This window comes from Seriola aureovittata, chromosome 18 (genome assembly GCF_021018895.1).
Source record: "Seriola aureovittata isolate HTS-2021-v1 ecotype China chromosome 18, ASM2101889v1, whole genome shotgun sequence".
NCBI classification, from domain to species: Eukaryota; Metazoa; Chordata; class Actinopteri; order Carangiformes; family Carangidae; genus Seriola; species Seriola aureovittata.
The window spans coordinates 5249422-5268271 of NC_079381.1; the positions used below are offsets into that span (position 1 = coordinate 5249422).

Sequence of the window (18850 nt, forward strand, 5' to 3'; positions counted from 1 at the left end):
GTTTTTGTTATTTTGTTCAATCAGTGATGAAAATAGTCACCCATTGAGTTTCTGATGATCATCTAATCAATTATTTGACAAAACATTACATCTCTACTTCCTGTTGGACATTAGATTCAAAACAGATGTGTTAACATTATAGCCAAAATCCATACAGGTAGAAAAGAACACACACCTGTGTGTGTTTGCTCACAGTCAGACAGAGAAGCATGTTCCAGCAAGTCGCTCAATCTGTGGAGGCTGCAAACATTAACTTCCTCATCTTTAGTTATCAGCAAAACACTGACCTAAAGGCAGGAAGTGAGTAAAGGTTAGGACTTGATGCAGCTGAAGAAGAACAAAATTAGACAACTCTTGTCCTTAGTATAGCGCTTCGTTCATGGTAAACGTGTGAAACCAAAATGGAACCTTGCTGATGTCTTTTAATCAAGCAGTCCTGCTTTTAGCAGAACCATCAACACGTGGTCACTGACTCTGACATGTGGAGAAATCATGGTGAATGATGTGATTTATGTAACATCATAGTTCAGGATGCATGAGAACCATATGTGTGTCTCATGTACACAAAACCATTTTCAAAAGGATCACAGATGAGTTACATATGATCGTCCTGCCAAAGAGATCTCCCACATTGTTAACTCTGCATTGTGTTTAATCTAAAGACAGGAAAAAAAGAGAGTTGTTTAATCATTGTTATCTGAAACTGAGTTTGAGTTATTGTTCGATAACTATTGTCAGCATTCAAGTATTAAACTCTCAAGTAAATCAAAGTTGTTCTGGCACATAGTAGTTGGAGTAGCTATTGAAGTGGTTTAATAAAGGCTTTATTACTATTCGTCTGTGTTTCTCTCTAGAGACTTTTTTATTCTTAAATGGTGGATGATAATGAAGGCCTTCATTTATTACACAGATTAGCACTTCTTGTCAGAAGGCGACTGAAGAGATTTATGGAAAGGATCAGAACATGGTATACTAACAAAACAGACAAGATGCTTTACAATAACTGTAAACTGTAACTGTAAATCAGTAGCTACCGATGCTGATTTACAGCAACACGGTCCTGGGATCAAACCCAACTTGTTTACTTCCCTCTCCACTGGCGTCCTTGTCACTGCTAAAGGCAGACATAGGCTCAAAACGAAGGCAACAGTGTCTATGGTCATTCTGAAGGGCCACACCTGAAGACAGGGTTAGAAGTCTCATGTTATTAAGAGTGCTTTTAGACAACCCAACAAACTTCAGGGGCATTCTTTGTAGCTCTGTGACACGTGGTGTTACCAACTGCTTCTGCTGGGGGTACCATGACTGGGAACTAGGGCTGAATGATATGCAAAAAAAATTATATTGTGATTATTTTGGGAGATATGTGATATGAGTTATGATTTCACTTGGAATGATCATTTCTGCATTTAATTTTTACTGAAAAAACTCTAAAAATGATGATTTTTGTTTTTGTGTCTAGAATATGATTTGTAGGCCGGGGCATCTCTGTAAAACATTTAACCTTCATCAAAAAAATGAAGTGGATAAAGTTTTGACTAACAAGTGTGAAGTATTATACTGTCATAGTTGGAGGAGGCATATTTTACTGGGCCCACCTGATCTGAGCTTGGTTTTGGCCCAAACTCTGTTAGACACAATCAAAAATCACATGTGCATGTTTTTTCAAGTTCAGTTCAATTAATTCGGGGGATTTTTCTTAAAAACAACTGATGAGCAATCTGAACAAACAATTTAACACTAGTTTAGTTCACTAACTATTATAAGGCAGCCTGGTCACTTATATTTATAAAGAAAGATATAAATAAAACTTTTTTATAGACTCCACATAAACACAAAACTGTGAGTTAGTCTGACTGTGGGTAAATAAGACAAACTGCAAAATAACCCAGTGACTGAGCTAACCCTGAAAGTCCTTACTGTTCACACATTTCTCCTGATGCAGGCCTCAAACATCTGTTTTACTTTTGCAGGAAACAGAACAGGCATGACTGGCAGCCCCCCCCCCCCCGTTCCCTCTCCCTCTCCCCCTCTTAATGGCTTGATCTTTTGATTATAGTGTTGGGAGAAAAGCACATGAGTATGTTCCGAGGTTTTCCTTGAGGGCACATCGTTGGCACATGAAATGTTCTTTCATGAAAACTCCTGCTCAAGTGGGGCCTAATAAAGACCATGAGAGCATTAGATCAGTAATGTGTGAGAAGATTTTCCAGCTCCAAATTACTGCTCATTTAGATGTTGCAGTATCAGAAAAATCCCACACAGAATGACAGGAGTTTGTCGATTGTGTGAATGATGTTAATGTTGTTATTATGGTTCAGTACAATTTGTAAATTGTTAAAAGCTTGTCTAATTGTGGGTCGAAACAACAACTGATAAATTAGTTTTTTCTAATAAACTATACAGAATGGACATCTGATGCCTGGAGATTGATCAAGTAACTGTGGCAGAATATCAATGTAATATTTAATATTATAGTCTTGGTCTCAATTTGTGGGCTAACTTACAATCATTTCCAGAATATTTTGAGCCTGTTTGACTGTTCTGAGTTAAAAATGGATGTTTCCACCTTTGAGGTCATTGTTTCCCCACTGAAACTGATTATTTCTCTGAATTGTCTTGTGTGTTATCACGTCATTTAGTGCTGAAACAATCAATCAAAATTTTTTCAACTAATTCTTTTGACAATCCATTAAGAGGACTTATTGTTTTATTTCACTCTTGGTCGAACAAAACGAGCAATTAAAAGACAGCCCCCTGGACTCCAGGAACCTGTGATGGACATTTTCCCCTGTTTTTTAATATTAATGTTAGTCACATCTGTTGACTCTCTTACACCCCATCATTTACTTTCAGTCCACCACGAATTGACGTATGAGAGCCTCCGGGACAAAGCAAACATGACGTGTCCACAGTCATCTTAAAGATGTTTCTTTCATGCAACAGATCCTTAAATGGAAAACCAATGTTACTTATCCATTAGAGGAAAAAGCACAAATGATAGTTTTTGATCAGCGTCTCTTTTTAAATAATAGATGACTCACATTACTGTTTGATGCAGCTGTGGGGAAGTCACTGTTCTGCTTATTATCTGTGCCCCATCTAAAATCTAGTAGAGCATGTTCTCATCCCATCTAACTTCAACTGAGAAATTGTAAAATTGTAAATTCTTACTCTGAAAGGTTATTTCATTTATCTTTTACACTTGTGGAAAAAATTAGAAATCACAAAATCCCTTCATGATGGGCTTAAATCATTTGTTCTTTGAACTACTGCATAACAAAATCAGATATACAGTGTTATCATTCATGTATCATTCATAGCGTGCCCCTTTAACACTAGCATCTGTTTGCATATTTTGCCTTTAAAATCAAATCCACCCCTTCAATGTAGAATTCGTTGACCTCATGATGTATGTATCTGCTAAGAAAACATTAGGAGCAAATTGTGAGATTAAAGTCTGAAACTGGGCTGAGCAGATGTTCTGGTCATCAGATGGGTTCCACGTGCCTTGAGATGAATGAAAAAAATGTCATTTACTGTCTTTTATCCTTTCTGTTCCTTTTTAAAATCTAAAAACTGATGTCTTGTATACCTGATTAGCAAACTCTTTGACCTCCTGTCCCTCACAGCTGTTAGCTAAAGGTTAAAAATGCAGTTTAAACCATTATTCAAATCCTTTTTTTTCTCTGTAAGTGGTTCTCGTCCATATATCTTGGAAGATTCCTGGAAGGCTGGTATGCTGGAATTTTTAGTGCAACACCAGATATGTCCCTCAAGTGCCATTCCTTTGGGCAGCATAGTGTGACCACACAGTGCTCTGTAGGCCTGTGATTTGTATGGCACTGCTGTCAGGGCGAGTGTAAAGAGAATATGAGTCTCTGAAGGGCTGACATACACAGATTCATTTATAAAAGTGCTTGAGAGGAGTAGGGTTTAATCTGCTTGAGTACCCCTATATCTTAGGAAAAAACGCTGAGGCAGTCTCAAACATGTTCCAGAGATTTTTGTGTGGATGCTGTTATTATATGATCATGTAGAACACTGTAACATGAATGTTCTTTAGTTAAATGGATTTTTTTTCTTGAATGTCATGCAAATGCACCCTCTCTGTTAGCACAACTAGTCTCAGCACCACCTCTTACATAATCAGATTTAAGTTGGGAATGATCTCAGTGCTTTTCCAGGTTAGAGTGTGATCAAGATACAACAATACAAGTGTGTGAGTTCTGACTCACCTTCTCCAAATATGATGAAGAGATGTATTCATAATCCTCAGGAGGAGTTGTCCAAGCACAGGAAGGGCAATCAACAACACACATCTGTGGGCAGGACATGACAAATGGCTCTTTACCTGCTTACATGGGGTAAAAATAAAGGACTCTGAAAACTTACATCTAATGATGGGAAACAAGTCAGTGGGTGAGGGGTAAAACAATGATCTTCACTGTAGGGCACCAAAACAAGTGGGAAAAAAACAAAATAAAGCTTAAAATAGGATGGAATTTGTAGCAGCCGTCGGCAGGTTTGAAAGGCAGAGGCCCTGTAAGTGGTTTTCCGCTTTTTTGTAATGCCATCCGTGAGTGGTCTGTTCGCAGAACGTTAGGGTTTTTCCTAAGTGCCAACAGATGAATGATTTGGTTTGGTCACTGCAGATGGCAACCGCCTGGGTCCCCTAATCTTGAAAACAGAGCAGAACATATACTCCATAACCAAAAGTATGTGGACACCTGAACATTAGACCCTTAATTGTTGAACATGTCATTCCTAATAGCTATATGCTATAATGCTGTAAGAGCCTCCAGTCTTCTGTTAAGGTTTTCCACAAGGTTTTGGAACCTGGCTGCAGAGATTTTCTCCCACTCAGACACAAGAGCATTAGTGAGGTTGACCATTGATGTTGGGTGATATGAGCCTGACTCACAGTCCATGTACGGGAGACATCATGTCATGTTGAACAACACAAACAATCACAAAACACAAACTGTTGCCAAATAGTTGAAAGACTATTGTCTAAAATATCAATGTATGCTTTAGCAAGATCCTTTCACTGGGGCGTAGTGTAGGTCTCTGGGGAAGTTAAACGGGGAGTACAGAGAGAAAGAATTGAGGGGAAGATACTGTGTGAGGTGAAAGGGACTCAGTTATTGTAGTTTTGGCCCAATGATTTGGCCTACTCATCAACATAGTCAGCAGCTGAAGCTGCAGAAGTGGCTGCGATCTACAGCTCTTGGGGGCAATTTAGAGACTGAAAAATTGTGATAGCCAAAATTTACAGGAAAATTTGGACCCTCTTGTGGTCATAACTGAAAAAACAGATAATGGTACACAATTTTTGGATTCACTGTGACTTATTCTTCATTGATATCATTAACTATCCACAAAACTTGACTTAGAATCATTACATTCTCAAGTCTTGTATCAAAGTCATACAGGAATAGCTAATGGTTAATTCAGCATACTTGTATTTGTGTCAGTTTGTCGACATTTGAACAATTAGTGTTTAAAACAACAGTTCTCAAGTTGTAGCCCACAACTAACTCACTTACTTTATTGCAACATGAAGTAGATTGGAGTATGGGGCTTAGTGTGTTTATTGATGCATATTTCTCTTTAACTGTCTCTCTACAGATGAGGTGAACGTTCTGCAGGAGCTTTCTCTTCAGGTGTCAATCAGCAGCAACGCCTCCATAACTGTGGATGACAGCAAGTGTCCAGTTCTGCAGGTGGGACAGTACTCCACATTGGCTCTTCCCCTACGACAGCTCTTCACTGATGGGTACAGTTTCTTCTCAACTCTTCATTACTAGTGCTTAGTACTAGTACTATTGTATTTAAAGGTTAAAGATGATGGTTCCCCTTGTTTTTGCTCACCAGTTGTTTTTTAAAAAGTATCCTCCAGTCAGTCTGCTGTACATTTTCAGTGCGTGACATCTTAATTAGCAACATGTTGGTGCTTACTGTACAGTTCTGCCCACAGGTACAACTTATTTAACAAGGCCAATTTGGCATTCTTTATGCTTTGAGTAGCAATTAAATAGCTGAAAGGTGTGTGTCTGTGTTTGTGTTTAGGTTTGCAGATGAGTTCAGTTTACTGGTGCAGCTGCGGAGTCCTCAGAGAGAAGAACGCAGTGTCTTCACCATGCTCAGCCCAGACAGCCACATTATGCTGCAAATACGGATCAGTGCTCACGCTGTCATCTTCATAGGAACACAGCAACGACACTATGAGTGAGCCCACTTCTTTATTTTGTTTTTACTTTGACTTTCCAGCCCTAAATGAATACAAAATGAGTGACACTTCTGTATGTATTGCATGTTGCGAAAACCTCTTCGGCAGTTTTAAGAACCTTTTATTTATGTTACCTTTTATGCATTACCCTTTATCCAAAAAATCCAGATGTCAGATTGTGATTGATAGATCCATATCAGGTAATTTAGGATGACTCGGGCCCATTCCTGCTTCTTGGCACAGGAATATTCAAATGTGTCTGTAAGATCTAGGAAGGTTCTGTGGAAGTGTATTTGTTTGCAGTATGTGTGTATTTGTTTGACTGAGCATTGCGTTTGGCTGTCTCTTTGGTGGAATGATTTATTAGGCATCTCTTGGCAGCTTTCTCTTATTCAAGAACCACAGAGCTCGAAGCAATACATCACTATAAGACAGAAGACAGAACTGGGCAAACAGATATACACACATTGATACTGAACCTATCATGTATTGTTGGCCCTTGGTTGATTTTTATTTAAACTTTTTTTTTTTTTTTTTTAAAAAGCTGCTTGTCCATCAAGCATGTTGATTGGCGGCTTCCATGTACAAGGTTTGGTTGGGTCAAGAGTTCAGCTTGACTTGTAGAGGATTGTCGTCGTTTTCTTAGACGTTAAATCTTTTTCTCTTTTCTCTTATTAATATTTACATATTCAACTTCAATTAATTTACATGTCCACCTACAGGTCTGGAGAGACTTCCTGCATATTTGATAAAAGTTATATAGAGAATTACGTGGCAGCTTAGGGAGCTGTGCCAAATCTAATAAATAAAAAACAAGACTGGGTAAATGCCTGGTACATGGCTAGACCGTGGACCGAGTGTCAACCAGGGGATTAGAGCTACACCTCTTGTCACCGGCAGTCTACTGAGCCTCCCTGGTTTCTGCTCTGGAGCTGCAGGGAAGCTGAGTAGCGTTTCATATTCACTGAGCCTCACCTCCATTACTGCAAATAAACTACTTTCATTTCATGTATCATTATTACTGAAGGAGGCAGAGGAATAATAATAAGAGTAGGAGAGAGGGAAGGAGAGAGAAAAGTCAAGGTAACTGCTAAGCTAAAGGAACTAGCAGATCTAAATAGCATGTAAACAGAAACACCAGCAACCAGAAATGAGACAATACGCTAATGCAGCACTGCAATAAAAGCCCTGTTAAGAAATAAATGACTTCTGTCCATTGAAATGCGACAAGGCTTTTAATTAATTAAAAGACTCTTAATTAATTAAAAACCTCCTCCTCCTCCTATAGTAACAGTTACAGGAAGTGTTGAGTTTGTATTAACACATAATGCAGTAACTATAGCGACTCAAAACAACATTTCAAACGGTTAAAGTTTAGGTAAATATAGTCCCCAGTCACTTTTTAAGGAAATACACTAATTGAAACCTGTTGTGGATCCCAGGCAGAGGCTGTGCTCTGTGTGAGAGTCAAAATAAGAGAGATGTTCTGTTGCCTCTAACTTTTTCTCTGAGTAATCATTTTCTAAGTAAATATAGCTGAAATCACGGCACAGACTCAGTCTTTAACTTATGTGTTTGGTAATTTTGTCAGATGCCGTCCTGGTTATAACATCATGATCTTTGCAGCAGCTTGTAAATGGCTTGAACGTTAACATGTAGTTTTAATGGCCCACGTTCCAGTCTCTGTTTCATACTTGTTGTCTGACAAGAGAAACAAAAAAAACATGCATTGAAAAAAAACAAGTGCTATATCATCCAGACCACATCAGAGATCACTCCTGTCACCAAGAACAGAAATCTGAGGCTGCAGTGGACACTGGACAGCTGAAGATTGGAAAAATGTTGTATGAGCCGATGAATGTGGATTTCTGACCCCACCCCCAGAGGTTAGTGAATCCCAGGTCCCAACCTGCCATTTGCAGTCCAGGCTGGTGGTGTAATGGTCTGGGGGATGTTTTCTTGACACACTTTGGCACATGTTCCCCTTATAACGCCATTCAATCATTGTTTGATTGTCACAGCATATCTGAGTATTGTTTCTGTTTCATCCCTTAATGGCCACATTTGACCATATTCTAATGAACACTTCCAGCATAATGCACCATGTCAAAAAGCAAAGTGTAAAATATGGAACCTTTCATTTGTAGGGTGATAATGACACATATTATACCGGTAAAATATTCTTGTGGGTTTGGCTGATTCTACATGAAAAGCCATAACCACCGTGCACTGACACACTGTGTGATTGCAGAGAAACAGTTACCAAGTGCACGCGTACAACCAACAGCAGGATGAATTTAAATGGTTCCATGAATCTGACTGACTTGAAATTCTGTACAGTTCATCACACAAACCCTGATAATCTGTACCGTAAAAAAATATCTGTGTATTACTCTGTGTAAATGTGTCTTTCTGTTGTTAAAATAACAAAACTTGAGGATTGTGCAACAAACCATCAAGTGGAATAAAAGTGGGAAGTCTTATCAGGCTGAATGTTAATGACTGGAGGGTGTTATTTCTCTGCTATATGAAAGGTGTCAGCTGCAGTAAAACCTACAGACTCTTAGGGCTGCCGCTAATGACGATTTTTCTAAAGAGTAATTTATTGACTATTTTATTATTTGTCGATTAATCTATACGATTAATTTTCCTCCAGAAAATCTATGTGACACTCTGGCATGATCAATAAGCCCAGATTCTGGGTTAGGCATTTTGTCAAACACTTATTCAGTGTGAATTCTCAGGTAGCAGCAGACGACTTTCTGACTTTATGAGAGTATTTACCAGCTGCAAGGACCAAAGATATTAAAAAGCTCTGGCTACTAACGAACAGACAACACTGACATGAAGTAATCCTTCACATGTTTGTGACTGAGCTCACGGTGCACCATAAAAAATAATAATCACAAAATACCACTGGTTAAACAAGAGTTATAGTGAAGGGATTTAAACTGTGATGTACTCATGTACCGTATCTGCAGCCCCACCGCAGCAGAGAAGAAGTGTGACCATAGATGATTTAGAAAATAAATATATGGCTATGGTTAATAGTCACTCACCGCCACAAATAAATCAATATATGGGAAACAATTCATCAGCGTTAAATATTGACGTCAACGCATTTTCATAGTCGACGTCGTCGATCATGGCGACTATCGCTGCAGCCCTACAAACTACAATCACTTCATATCGTGCCAAGGTGAAAATGAAGGATCAAATTCAGTTTATAGAAATTTAAATAAGGTAAATATCTCAAAGCTCTGCTGTCGGACAGAAACAGGTGGATGTCATAGAATTAGTTTTTGTATTGAATTATTTTTATGTTGTAGAGGGGTGGGTGGTTACATGTTTGGGGGGTTTAGGGTAAGAAGGTGGGAGGAAAGGGAAAAGGTGTAGGTGGTGGTGGTGGTGGGGGGTGGATGAGGGTTGAGGGAGGTTAGGGATGGGAGAGGGGATAAGGAGGGGTGAAGGGGGTTAAGAGGATAGAGAGGTAAAGGGGATAAGGAGGGGGGGGCAACAATTCCCACCCAGAGCAAGCACCAGGCGAAACTTCATTTTAAGAGGCAGAAACCTCGAGCAGAACCGGACTCAGGGTGGGCAGCAATCTGCCTCGACCGGCATAGGGGGTGGGGGGTTGAGCGAGAGAGGAAGGATGGGAGAGGGGATAAGGAGGGGTAACGGGGTAAAGGAGGGTTGGGAGTTGGGTGAGGGAGAGGGAGAGGGAAAGGGTTGGTGTTGGGGGGTTAAAGGGAAAGGGATGTTACCTCTCTCTTCTCCTACTGTTTTTTCTCCTTCTTCTCTCTCTCCTTCTCCTGCTTTTTCTTTTCCTTCATCTCCTTCTTCTCCTTCTTCTCTCTTTCCTTCTTCTCCTTATTTTCCTGCTCTTTCTTCTCCTTCAGCTTCTTCTTCTCCTTCTTCTCCTGCTCTTCCTTCTCTTTTATCTCCGTCCTCTCATTCTCCTCTCTTTCCATTTTCTCCTTCTTCTCCTGTTCTTTCTTCTCCTTCATCTCCTTCTTCAGCCTCTTTTCTTCCTCCTTTCTAATCTTTGCCTTGTCTCTATCGGACTTTAAGGCGAGCTCCTGAAAAGACAGACACAGCACATGTTGCAGTATTTTCTCTTTCAAAGGTTCAATCTGGAAGAAATTTACAATCCAACAAGTTAGAATTCAAATCAAAGTGATGGCTGATGTGACGTACCTGAAGCTCAATGTTCTGCAGGATGAGGCGCTGGATCTCCTCCTCTATACAGCTGACCTTCTTGATCCAGTCCTCTTGCTTGGCCAGCCACCTGTCCTCTGCTTTGTTCTGCTGCTGCAGCTCATCCTCCTTTACTTCCTGCTCTCGCCTGAGATTCTCCTCTAGGGTCCTGACGTCTTCCTGCCACTCGATCTCCTTCTGCTTGATCTTGGCCTCAAGGGTTTTGATCTTGTCCAGGTGCTCTAGATTTCTGTATATCAGTACCAGGTTGTCAGCCCTGGCACTGCTGATGTGCTGTTCTTGTTGCAGGGTAATGTCTTTCACCCTCTTGTCGCAGCTCTCCTGCAGCGCTTTGAGCTCGGCGACTGCCTTCTCCTCCCTGGCAGTCAGCCGGCTCTCCCACGCTGCAGTGAACTGGACGATGCTTTGGTCAAAGGAGAGCTCCATCTCCTTGATACTGGCGACCTCTGCCATCCACTGTTTCTTGGCCATCTCTGTCTGGGTTTGTTGGAAACGCAGGTGTTCCCTCAAGGAGTGGACTTCCTTCTCCTTCTCTCTCATCCGTCTGTCCATATTCCTGCGCTCTGCGTCCAACTTTGTCCTTGCAGCTCTTTCAGACTCTACAGTCTTCTCCAGGAGCATCTTTTTCTCTGCCTCCCAGCTGATGTCTTTGCTGGCTACCTGCTCTTTCAGAGCTGCATTTTCGGCAGCCAGTTCTTTATTTTGCCTCTGGGCGTTGAGAAGGGCTCGTCGCAGGGCCTGCAGCGTTTTACTGGGAGGATGTGCCTCTTGTTGAGCAGCATCCTCAGGCTTCTTTGAAAATCTTTTCTTGTCTCTTGAAGTGTTGCTCCTCTCCATTTCGTTTGTACACAAATATTGAATTGGTGCTGGAGTTGTAGTACTGTACTTTCTCGTGTGGATGATGTGTTGTACTGGAGGTTCTTGTGTGTTCACTGAGAGATTTTATGACTAACTGTTCTGGAGTTCTCTTGGCCTTCTTACATCACAACATTCCGTATGACGTCATCACAGGACGTCATGGCAACCTAGAGTGTTGACTTGGTCACATGAACTGGACTTAAACCTTATTATACCACACACTGTATGATTTCTAGTGGATACATTAAAAATACAAAAAGCACAAAAACACTCGCCCAACATCTCAAAGTCAAATATCAAGGCTTTGTTTCATCATTCTTAGGGTTTAGGCCTCTGACAGAGATTTTAGTTTCTAAAGGTTTTGACAGTGGGATTGAGGTTTAAAGGGTTCAGGGTTAAGTTACATTTAAACAAAATTAGGTCAACAGTATATGGCTGGACCGCATCTGGTCAGTGTGAGAAATTGAGGATGTAGTTGAAAACTGTTGCGGAACCTGTACTAAACAACTGACGTCATTGTGTCCTAGTCTCTCTTACGCTCTGTGCTCACATATACAGTATTATAATACGACTGAATTTCAAATAAAGCAGTTGTCATTTACTTCTTTTTCTGTTTCTGTTGTCAAACAACGGAACAAGTATGGAACAGAGACTGAAACGTGGCCCATTAAAACTACATGTTAATGTTCAAGCTATTTCCAAGCTGCCGCTAAAATTGTGATTTTATAACCATCTGACAAAGTCACCAAACACATTAGTTAAAGACAGACTGTGCTGTGATTTCAGCTATATTTACTTATATAATGATTACTCAGAGAAGAAGTTAGAAGTGATATTTCCCATCTTATCTTTTTTTAATTCCACTCTTTCATAGGACATAGCTTCTGTCTAGGATCCACAACAGTTTTCAACTAGTGCATTTGCTCAAAAATTGACTGGGGCCTTTATCACTTATCACCCACTTTCTAGCTTCATTTAGCTCATTGTTTTTCTTTATTCTATACTTCTGTGTACAGCTTTCTAATGAAACAAATTTTCAGCAGCAGCTTAAGCTGAGGTAAACCCACTTTCCACTCAGCACCAAGTTAGAAACTAGCTGGTAAAGAAAGTGGAACATTTAGCAGCTAAAGAGCCAGATATTTTTTTCAAGAGATGGTGAAGACAAAATAAAACTAAATAGAAGGTGAATATTGGACACAAATACAACTCCAATGAATGATCATAATTTTGCTCTGTGTCTGGTCTATGTGTAAGAAGGCTAACATGTTAGCAACTTTATAAGCTGATAATATGTCAGGTGTATGTTTGACAGTATTTAGTATTTTTGTTCTGCCTCCAATTCTCTTCCAATAGTCAAGAGGGCCCAAGCATGATTTGAATTTATCTCATATATTAATTGTTGCAGACATTGATCTCAAGACGAACGAAACCAAAGACATGATTACATAATGTCCCATGTGTCTTTCTGTCAGGTTCCCAGTCAGCGGTCTGTCTGATGGAAAGTGGCACTATGTGGCCGTCAGTGTGTCTGCCAAGCGGCTGGCGATATATGTGGACTGCTCTCTGCTGGAAAGTGTGGACTGGGTGTACCACGGCATGGGGATCAGCACAGATGGGCTGCTAATGGCTGGAGGCATCATTGAGGGCTTTGAGACTCCATTTGAAGTAAGTGGTTTCCACCCAGTTTTATCTTCATGTTCAACTCTGCAACTTTCCTTTTCTTTTTTCCAGGGATCATTAAATGAAACACAAAGTTACACAAAGCAACTCCGCCTACAGTCATCAAGCACACACCCTATCACCTTTTCTGCTAGTCAGCACATTTCTTCCTAAATATTTACAAGAAGCTGAATTCATTAAGTTTTATTCTACCAAGGTCAAACCCTCAGCTGACTGAACAATGAACTTCAGGGTGTCTGAATAGCCCTAGTGGGATTTTAAATGATCTAATTTTCATATGTTATTCTGTATAGCATGTGTGTGTAAAATACATATTTTATGACCGGATGGTTATGCAACAGCCTGGTGCTATTTAAAACAACAGTGTCAGGGTAATAAGCCACATGTGTAAAGTCCAGTTCATTTCAATTTTGTCCAAAAAGACAGCATGTCTTCTCATCCTTATACACACACACACACACACAGAAAAGAACACACAAGTAGATATTCTAGCCCCGTGGCCCTGTCCTACCCCACTCCCTTTTCATCACAGACACAAAGACACGTGGGCTGTAATGCTTAGAAACCATGTGTTTGTTTTTATTAAGTATGCCTAGAAATCCCCATAACCTGCTCTATGCACAACTTTAATTACCCCCCAAGCATCAGTGTTACGTAAAATTACAGAGGAAACACTGATGAGTGTTTGGACAGATGATGAGTTCAGTATCCTCAACCCCCCTCCCTGTTCTCCACTCAGTATGACGACAACTCATTTCACTTTACTGATAACCAAACCTGCATGTGTTTGGGCTGTGAGAGGAAACCCAAAAGGAGAACACGTAAACTCCCTATGAAGTACAGATCATGTACATGTTTGCTGACAATTTTCAAATGCATAGAGTTCCATGTATTTTTTTAAGTCCATTCCAGGCTTCCATTTCACCAACCGTGTGGGTTTTCATTCATGTCAGTGTGCTATGAAAATCTATTGGTAGACACTAGAAACTTAACTGAGTTGTGTATTCTGACACAGAGGACAGCAAATCTTCATTAATTTTTAAAGTTAAATGCAGATTAAATTGAAAAGTCTGTATTGTCTGTATTGTATTCTTCCATCAAAGGCTGATTTTGCAACCCACAATGCGCCTGGCTTTGCATGATGGGCTTTGTGCCTCAGTTACAACAAGCAGTCGTGTAGCCTGAGGATCAGAGCAGACAGTGTGACTGTAACACAATGGGGGTGAGGAGACAGCATCTGGATTTGTTCTTAGCACCAGATAGACTGGATTCTCCATTGACTTGTTTCCCCTGATGACAGCTTTTTACTGAGCTCCAAGGACGGAGCACTTCCACACTCAAAGGTGGTGACAGTCCTTTCTCTGGACTTTCTTTTGTCTCAGGCAGGTTTAAACCATTCATTACTGTGCTCTGCTTTTATCTATAACTCTTACTGTCATCCACTCCACTGCTGAGTGACTGACGGAGAGACACATATTGCTTAATTCTTACGATTTAAGATGAAAATATATTATAGACATTAAGCAGGTTTTATATTGGTTTCATCTGTTTTGAAGGCCTCAGAATCATACTGTTGCGTTTTCAGTAATGTGGGTTTGAGTCTTATCAGTCTTATCAACATGCTCTAACTCTTTCTCACCTTTCCCATCAATTTCACCTTGTTTAAAGCCTTTGATGCTCATTAAGTGATCCACACGAAGTTCCTTATTAGGTGTTAAACGTCATAAGAATGTCTTTCTCTTTATTTAATTTCTTAATAGTTGCCAGGGATGTAATTACGGATTGTTTACTTGATGCAGTCTCTCTGCAGTAAACAAGTTGTTCAGTGCTTGGTTAAATGCTGAATCTTGTTAACATGCAATGAAATGCAGTATATACACGTAATTGAACTGATTTAATAACTCAAGATCAGTCACCAGTAAAATTAGTAGAAAACTTTTCCCACATGAAAGTGTTCAGCAGATGTCCGTTCAGCAGACACATGTTATTTATTCACAGTGTATTTTTAGGCAACAGCATTTCCTGACAGAGGTGCCCAAGGATCTGCATCAAATAAAAACACTTTTCAGATGTAGTTCCTTGAAACTTGTTACATACATCCCCCGCTCTCCACCTGTCTTTGGATTTGATTTAAGGATGTGAGATCAAACAGCTTGTTAAAATGTGTCAGTTCAGTTTTTCCTAATGGGTCTAATTAGTGCATATTAGCTGTGTGATATGTACCAGCATGTTTGAATTTGGCAAAAGAAGGGGAAATTTACATCATAATATTATAGATATAATTCATTTTAAATCTGTGTGGTTTCACTCTTAAAGGGATGTTTATCTGTCTTTAAACAAAGCAATTATTGTCAAACTGCACATGCACACATGCAAGCAGACATACACTCACACAGACGAGTGTGAGTGTTGAAACTTGTCCTGTCATTCTCTGTATGTACAGTATGTGCGCATGAGTGAAAATCTGTATAGTATATAAACAGATGATGAACATATCGACTGCAGGATATAGTTTATCAGATAGAATTAACCTGTTCAGACAAATCTGAACCACTGTCTGATTCCACTTTGACATCTCGAGAGGATTCAATTGTCCTTTTTGGATTACTTGCTAATTTATGGTTTCAATCATCAAATTGCATGATTTCTTGCAATTGCATTTCCTGTCTTTTGTAATCAAAAGACCTGCATCATTTCATAAAAAAAAAAGAAACAATTCTGTAAAAGCGATTTTCGGTAAGGAACCACGGCACCAGGTTGGAAAAAGATATGTGGGGTGATGGCTCACCAAAGGCCCTGTGTAGGCAGTTTGCCCGATCTGTAGCAATTCCTGGTTAGTCTTTTGACATCACATCTCTCAGAGTATCATTGAAATGTGAGGATTTAATGGAGATCCATGAAATTAAAATTGATTTTAATATAGCAGAGATTTGTGGCTTTTACTTTCCCTTTGTTGTAAAGTTTATTGGAGCAGCTGATAACAGCACAGCCCAGAAAATACGTCCAGCAGTTTGCTAACTTTTCAAAAGGAGGATTATTTGTAGATTCTTAACATTCAATTTCAATGTCATTTCATGATTACGCATCATGAAGTTGGTTCCACAAGATCATCTGGAGAGATTTATTGACAAAAGCGCTTAAAAAGTGAAATCCTTTACATTTATTATAGCAATATGCACAGGTTTACAAGTGAGGTACCACAGCAGTAATGGCAGCTTTATCTAAACGTAACCAAGACGTCTAAAACACCTGGTAACACCTGGTCTCTTGCGCCTCAGCCCATCCACTGATGGAGGTTGGTGCTCCCAGAGTAGGACAGGATACAGACAGTTTAATGGGCCACGTTTGAACGACTGAATCCAAAGAAATACAGCACCCAATTCACTTCAGCAGTTTAATCAGGTGCAGGTGCACATGACAAACATTTCAACATGTACTGCATTGGCATAGATATTAAAAAAATTGAATCGCCTCCTCCAGGTAGAGAACAGTCTTTTATTGCAATGGGAGGTAAATGTCTAGATTTCTTTCAGCCTTGAAATCACCAAAATCATGCTTACTTCAATCTTGTAAAAGATCTGTTGATGTAGTGTATACAAATGCAAATTCACCTCAGTATCTGCACAGACTCACAGGTGTAGTTACCTGTAGTCTCCAACTGTATATAAAGAGATATTTACATTTCTTTTTCCCATGAAGGTGGTGGACTTGACAGTGTGTTGACTGCTCACCCTGAATCTCATCTCTCTGTCTTTGCAGGGTCATCTCAGACAGCTGACCTTCCTGATGGACGACCCAGAAGCCGCCCAGCAACACTGCAGCCACCACCCACCCCGCTGCAGTGAGACGGCCCCCAAACCTCCTCGCTCCCCACGCACCGACAGACTGGAGGTGAGCGCAGATGAATGGAAAAGAAAAACACGGGATCAGGAAATTTCACATCATCTCCACAAGTGAAATTAACTTGTAGTATGGTTCCTTTGACTTATGTAAACAGCACGGCAAAGCAAAGTCTTTTGAAGCGCACGACCCAGACACTCAGACTCCTGCAGTTAATACCTTGACAGCAGAATGTGTTATATACTATGAACCATGATAAAAGATCATCAGAGGATTCAAAACTGCACTGTCTTATGTGGTTTTGATCCAGTCTGATGACTTTAACAACTCTGGGTGTTTGGTTGCTCAACGGTTTAGCTCTGAGCTGTCTTTGTTTGTGGTTTTTTAAATTTAGAAATTTTCGCCTCTGTTTCCTCGCAGAATATTCTGCTGTCCTCAAATGACCTGGAGGACCTGCTGGGGGATCCCGAGGATGAGTCATTTTTGAGCCGTGGCAGAACTGTGAGTCGAATATTTTGGTCCCCAATGCTGAGAAACATTGCAGTGCTCTTAAAAGCTGTGTTGAAAATCCCCAGCTCATTAAGGTGTTAAAAACAAAACAAAAAACAAAAAAAAAACAGGCAGTTGCATGGTTTCACAGCTGTGTCCCAAAGCTCTAGTTCAAGAGTATGGGCATCTGACCAGTCGTCATGGTGATGATATCCAGGTGTGGACAGGCAGGCAGCTACAGTCATGTATACCAACCACTGGTCTGGTTACACCGTTTTTGTGTTTTTTCATCAGTCTCCGTCTGTAAAACCACCAGTCCAGTGTCTGTCATTAATTAGCGCTGTGGTGCTGAGCCTCAGGCGTCAGAGGCCCCAACCAGCAGCCCCGCCTCTTATCCTTGTGCTTTTGAGTGTATACATATATATGTGTGTGTGTGTGTGTGTGTGTGTGTGTGTGTGTGTGTGTGTGAGTCCTGTGAGACGCCTGTGTACCTGACCTGTCTGCTTTGTGGCCCATCAGTCTGTGTCTGCTCACTGGTCTTTGTTGTGGCTTGCCGAAGGGTTCATGTGCGTAGTGAAGCTGAAAACCTGCTTTGATTAATTATAGGTAGGGGTCTTTTGATTTTTACCAAAAACATCTGGAAATATGTTGGTGTTTTTGTTTTGAATAAATTAAAAAATAGAGGAAAAATAAGGAAACAATAAAAAAAAAAACTAACAACTTACTTTTTGGTTCACTGTATATCTGCTTATCTTTTCTTTTCATGTTCCTTAAATAGAAACAGGACCACTGTGTAATCTCTGTGTCAGAAAACCTGTAATCTATGGTGATCATCAGTGTCTTTTTTTTATTTCCATAGTTGCTTCCTTTAACTTTTGGAGGCATGTGAGACAAGAAATCAGGGTAAAAATTGGTTAAAAAGGTGGTCTAAGTATTTTTCTGTGATAATCAGCATAGAGCTGCAACAATTACAGGATTAATCAAAGTTGACTGACTGGAAAGTAATCATTAAGAAACAAAGCAAAAATAACAAACATTTGCTGCTTCTTAAATGGAAAGATGTTATGCTTTTCTTCGTCATACATGATAGTAAATGAATTGTCTTTGGGTATGGACTGTTGTTGGTTGGACAAAAGACATCTGAAGGCGTCACCTTGGGGTGTGGGAAATTATGAAGGGCATTGTTATCTTATTGACAAAATGACTCATCCACTAATCTAGAAGATAAACATCAAGTTAATCAATAATGAAAATAATCATTAGTTACAACCTTAAATCAGTGTAAAATTAAAACAATCAGCCTTAGAGCAGAAGGATACCACAAGTGAGGAGCCGGGTAGGGCTGCTGGCTCCGAATTCCTCATGAGGAGCATGATAGGAAAGCCAGTCACAATATATGGTGAACCTACACATCAACAGTCACTCAGATCTTCAGTGGGGATCTCTTGATTCATCAGTGGGTGCCACTTAGTCCAACTAAAGCTGGGCCGACACTGGATGGATTTAGATTTCAACCCTCAAGTGGACACCCTG

The 18850-nt window shown here is 40.1% G+C and overlaps 2 protein-coding genes across 3 annotated transcripts in view; one reads left to right on the forward strand and one right to left on the reverse strand.

Moving 5' to 3' along the window:
• Positions 1 to 18850, forward strand: part of si:ch211-196i2.1 (collagen alpha-1(I) chain) — a 105546-nt gene that overhangs the window by 22049 nt on the left and 64647 nt on the right. The window contains exons 2-6 of one of the 2 annotated variants that reach the window (XM_056403960.1): positions 5632 to 5779; positions 6073 to 6231; positions 12781 to 12973; positions 16748 to 16879; positions 17249 to 17329. In XM_056403960.1, coding sequence (XP_056259935.1) covers positions 5632 to 5779; positions 6073 to 6231; positions 12781 to 12973; positions 16748 to 16879; positions 17249 to 17329 — 713 coding nt within the window. The remainder of the gene's footprint in view (positions 1 to 5631; positions 5780 to 6072; positions 6232 to 12780; positions 12974 to 16747; positions 16880 to 17248; positions 17330 to 18850) is intronic. The other variant, XM_056403961.1, reaches the window with a different exon arrangement.
• On the reverse strand, positions 9663 to 11336 carry LOC130186699 (calponin homology domain-containing protein DDB_G0272472-like). The gene is made up of 2 exons (XM_056403965.1): positions 10430 to 11336; positions 9663 to 10311 (listed from the first exon to the last, which is right to left on the reverse strand). The coding sequence occupies exons 1-2, from the start codon at positions 11285 to 11287 to the stop codon at positions 10009 to 10011; spliced, it is 1161 nt and encodes a 386-aa protein (XP_056259940.1). The 5' UTR covers positions 11288 to 11336; the 3' UTR covers positions 9663 to 10008.

Excerpts from the sequence above, each read along its gene's own strand:
- LOC130186699 (XM_056403965.1), bottom strand. The coding sequence starts at position 11,287 with ATGGAGAGGAGCAACACTTCAAGAGACAAGAAAAGATTTTCAAAGAAG. Across the intron at positions 10,312-10,429 it reads TGCAGAACATTGAGCTTCAG|GAGCTCGCCTTAAAGTCCGA; the intron begins GTACGTCACATC and ends CTGTCTTTTCAG.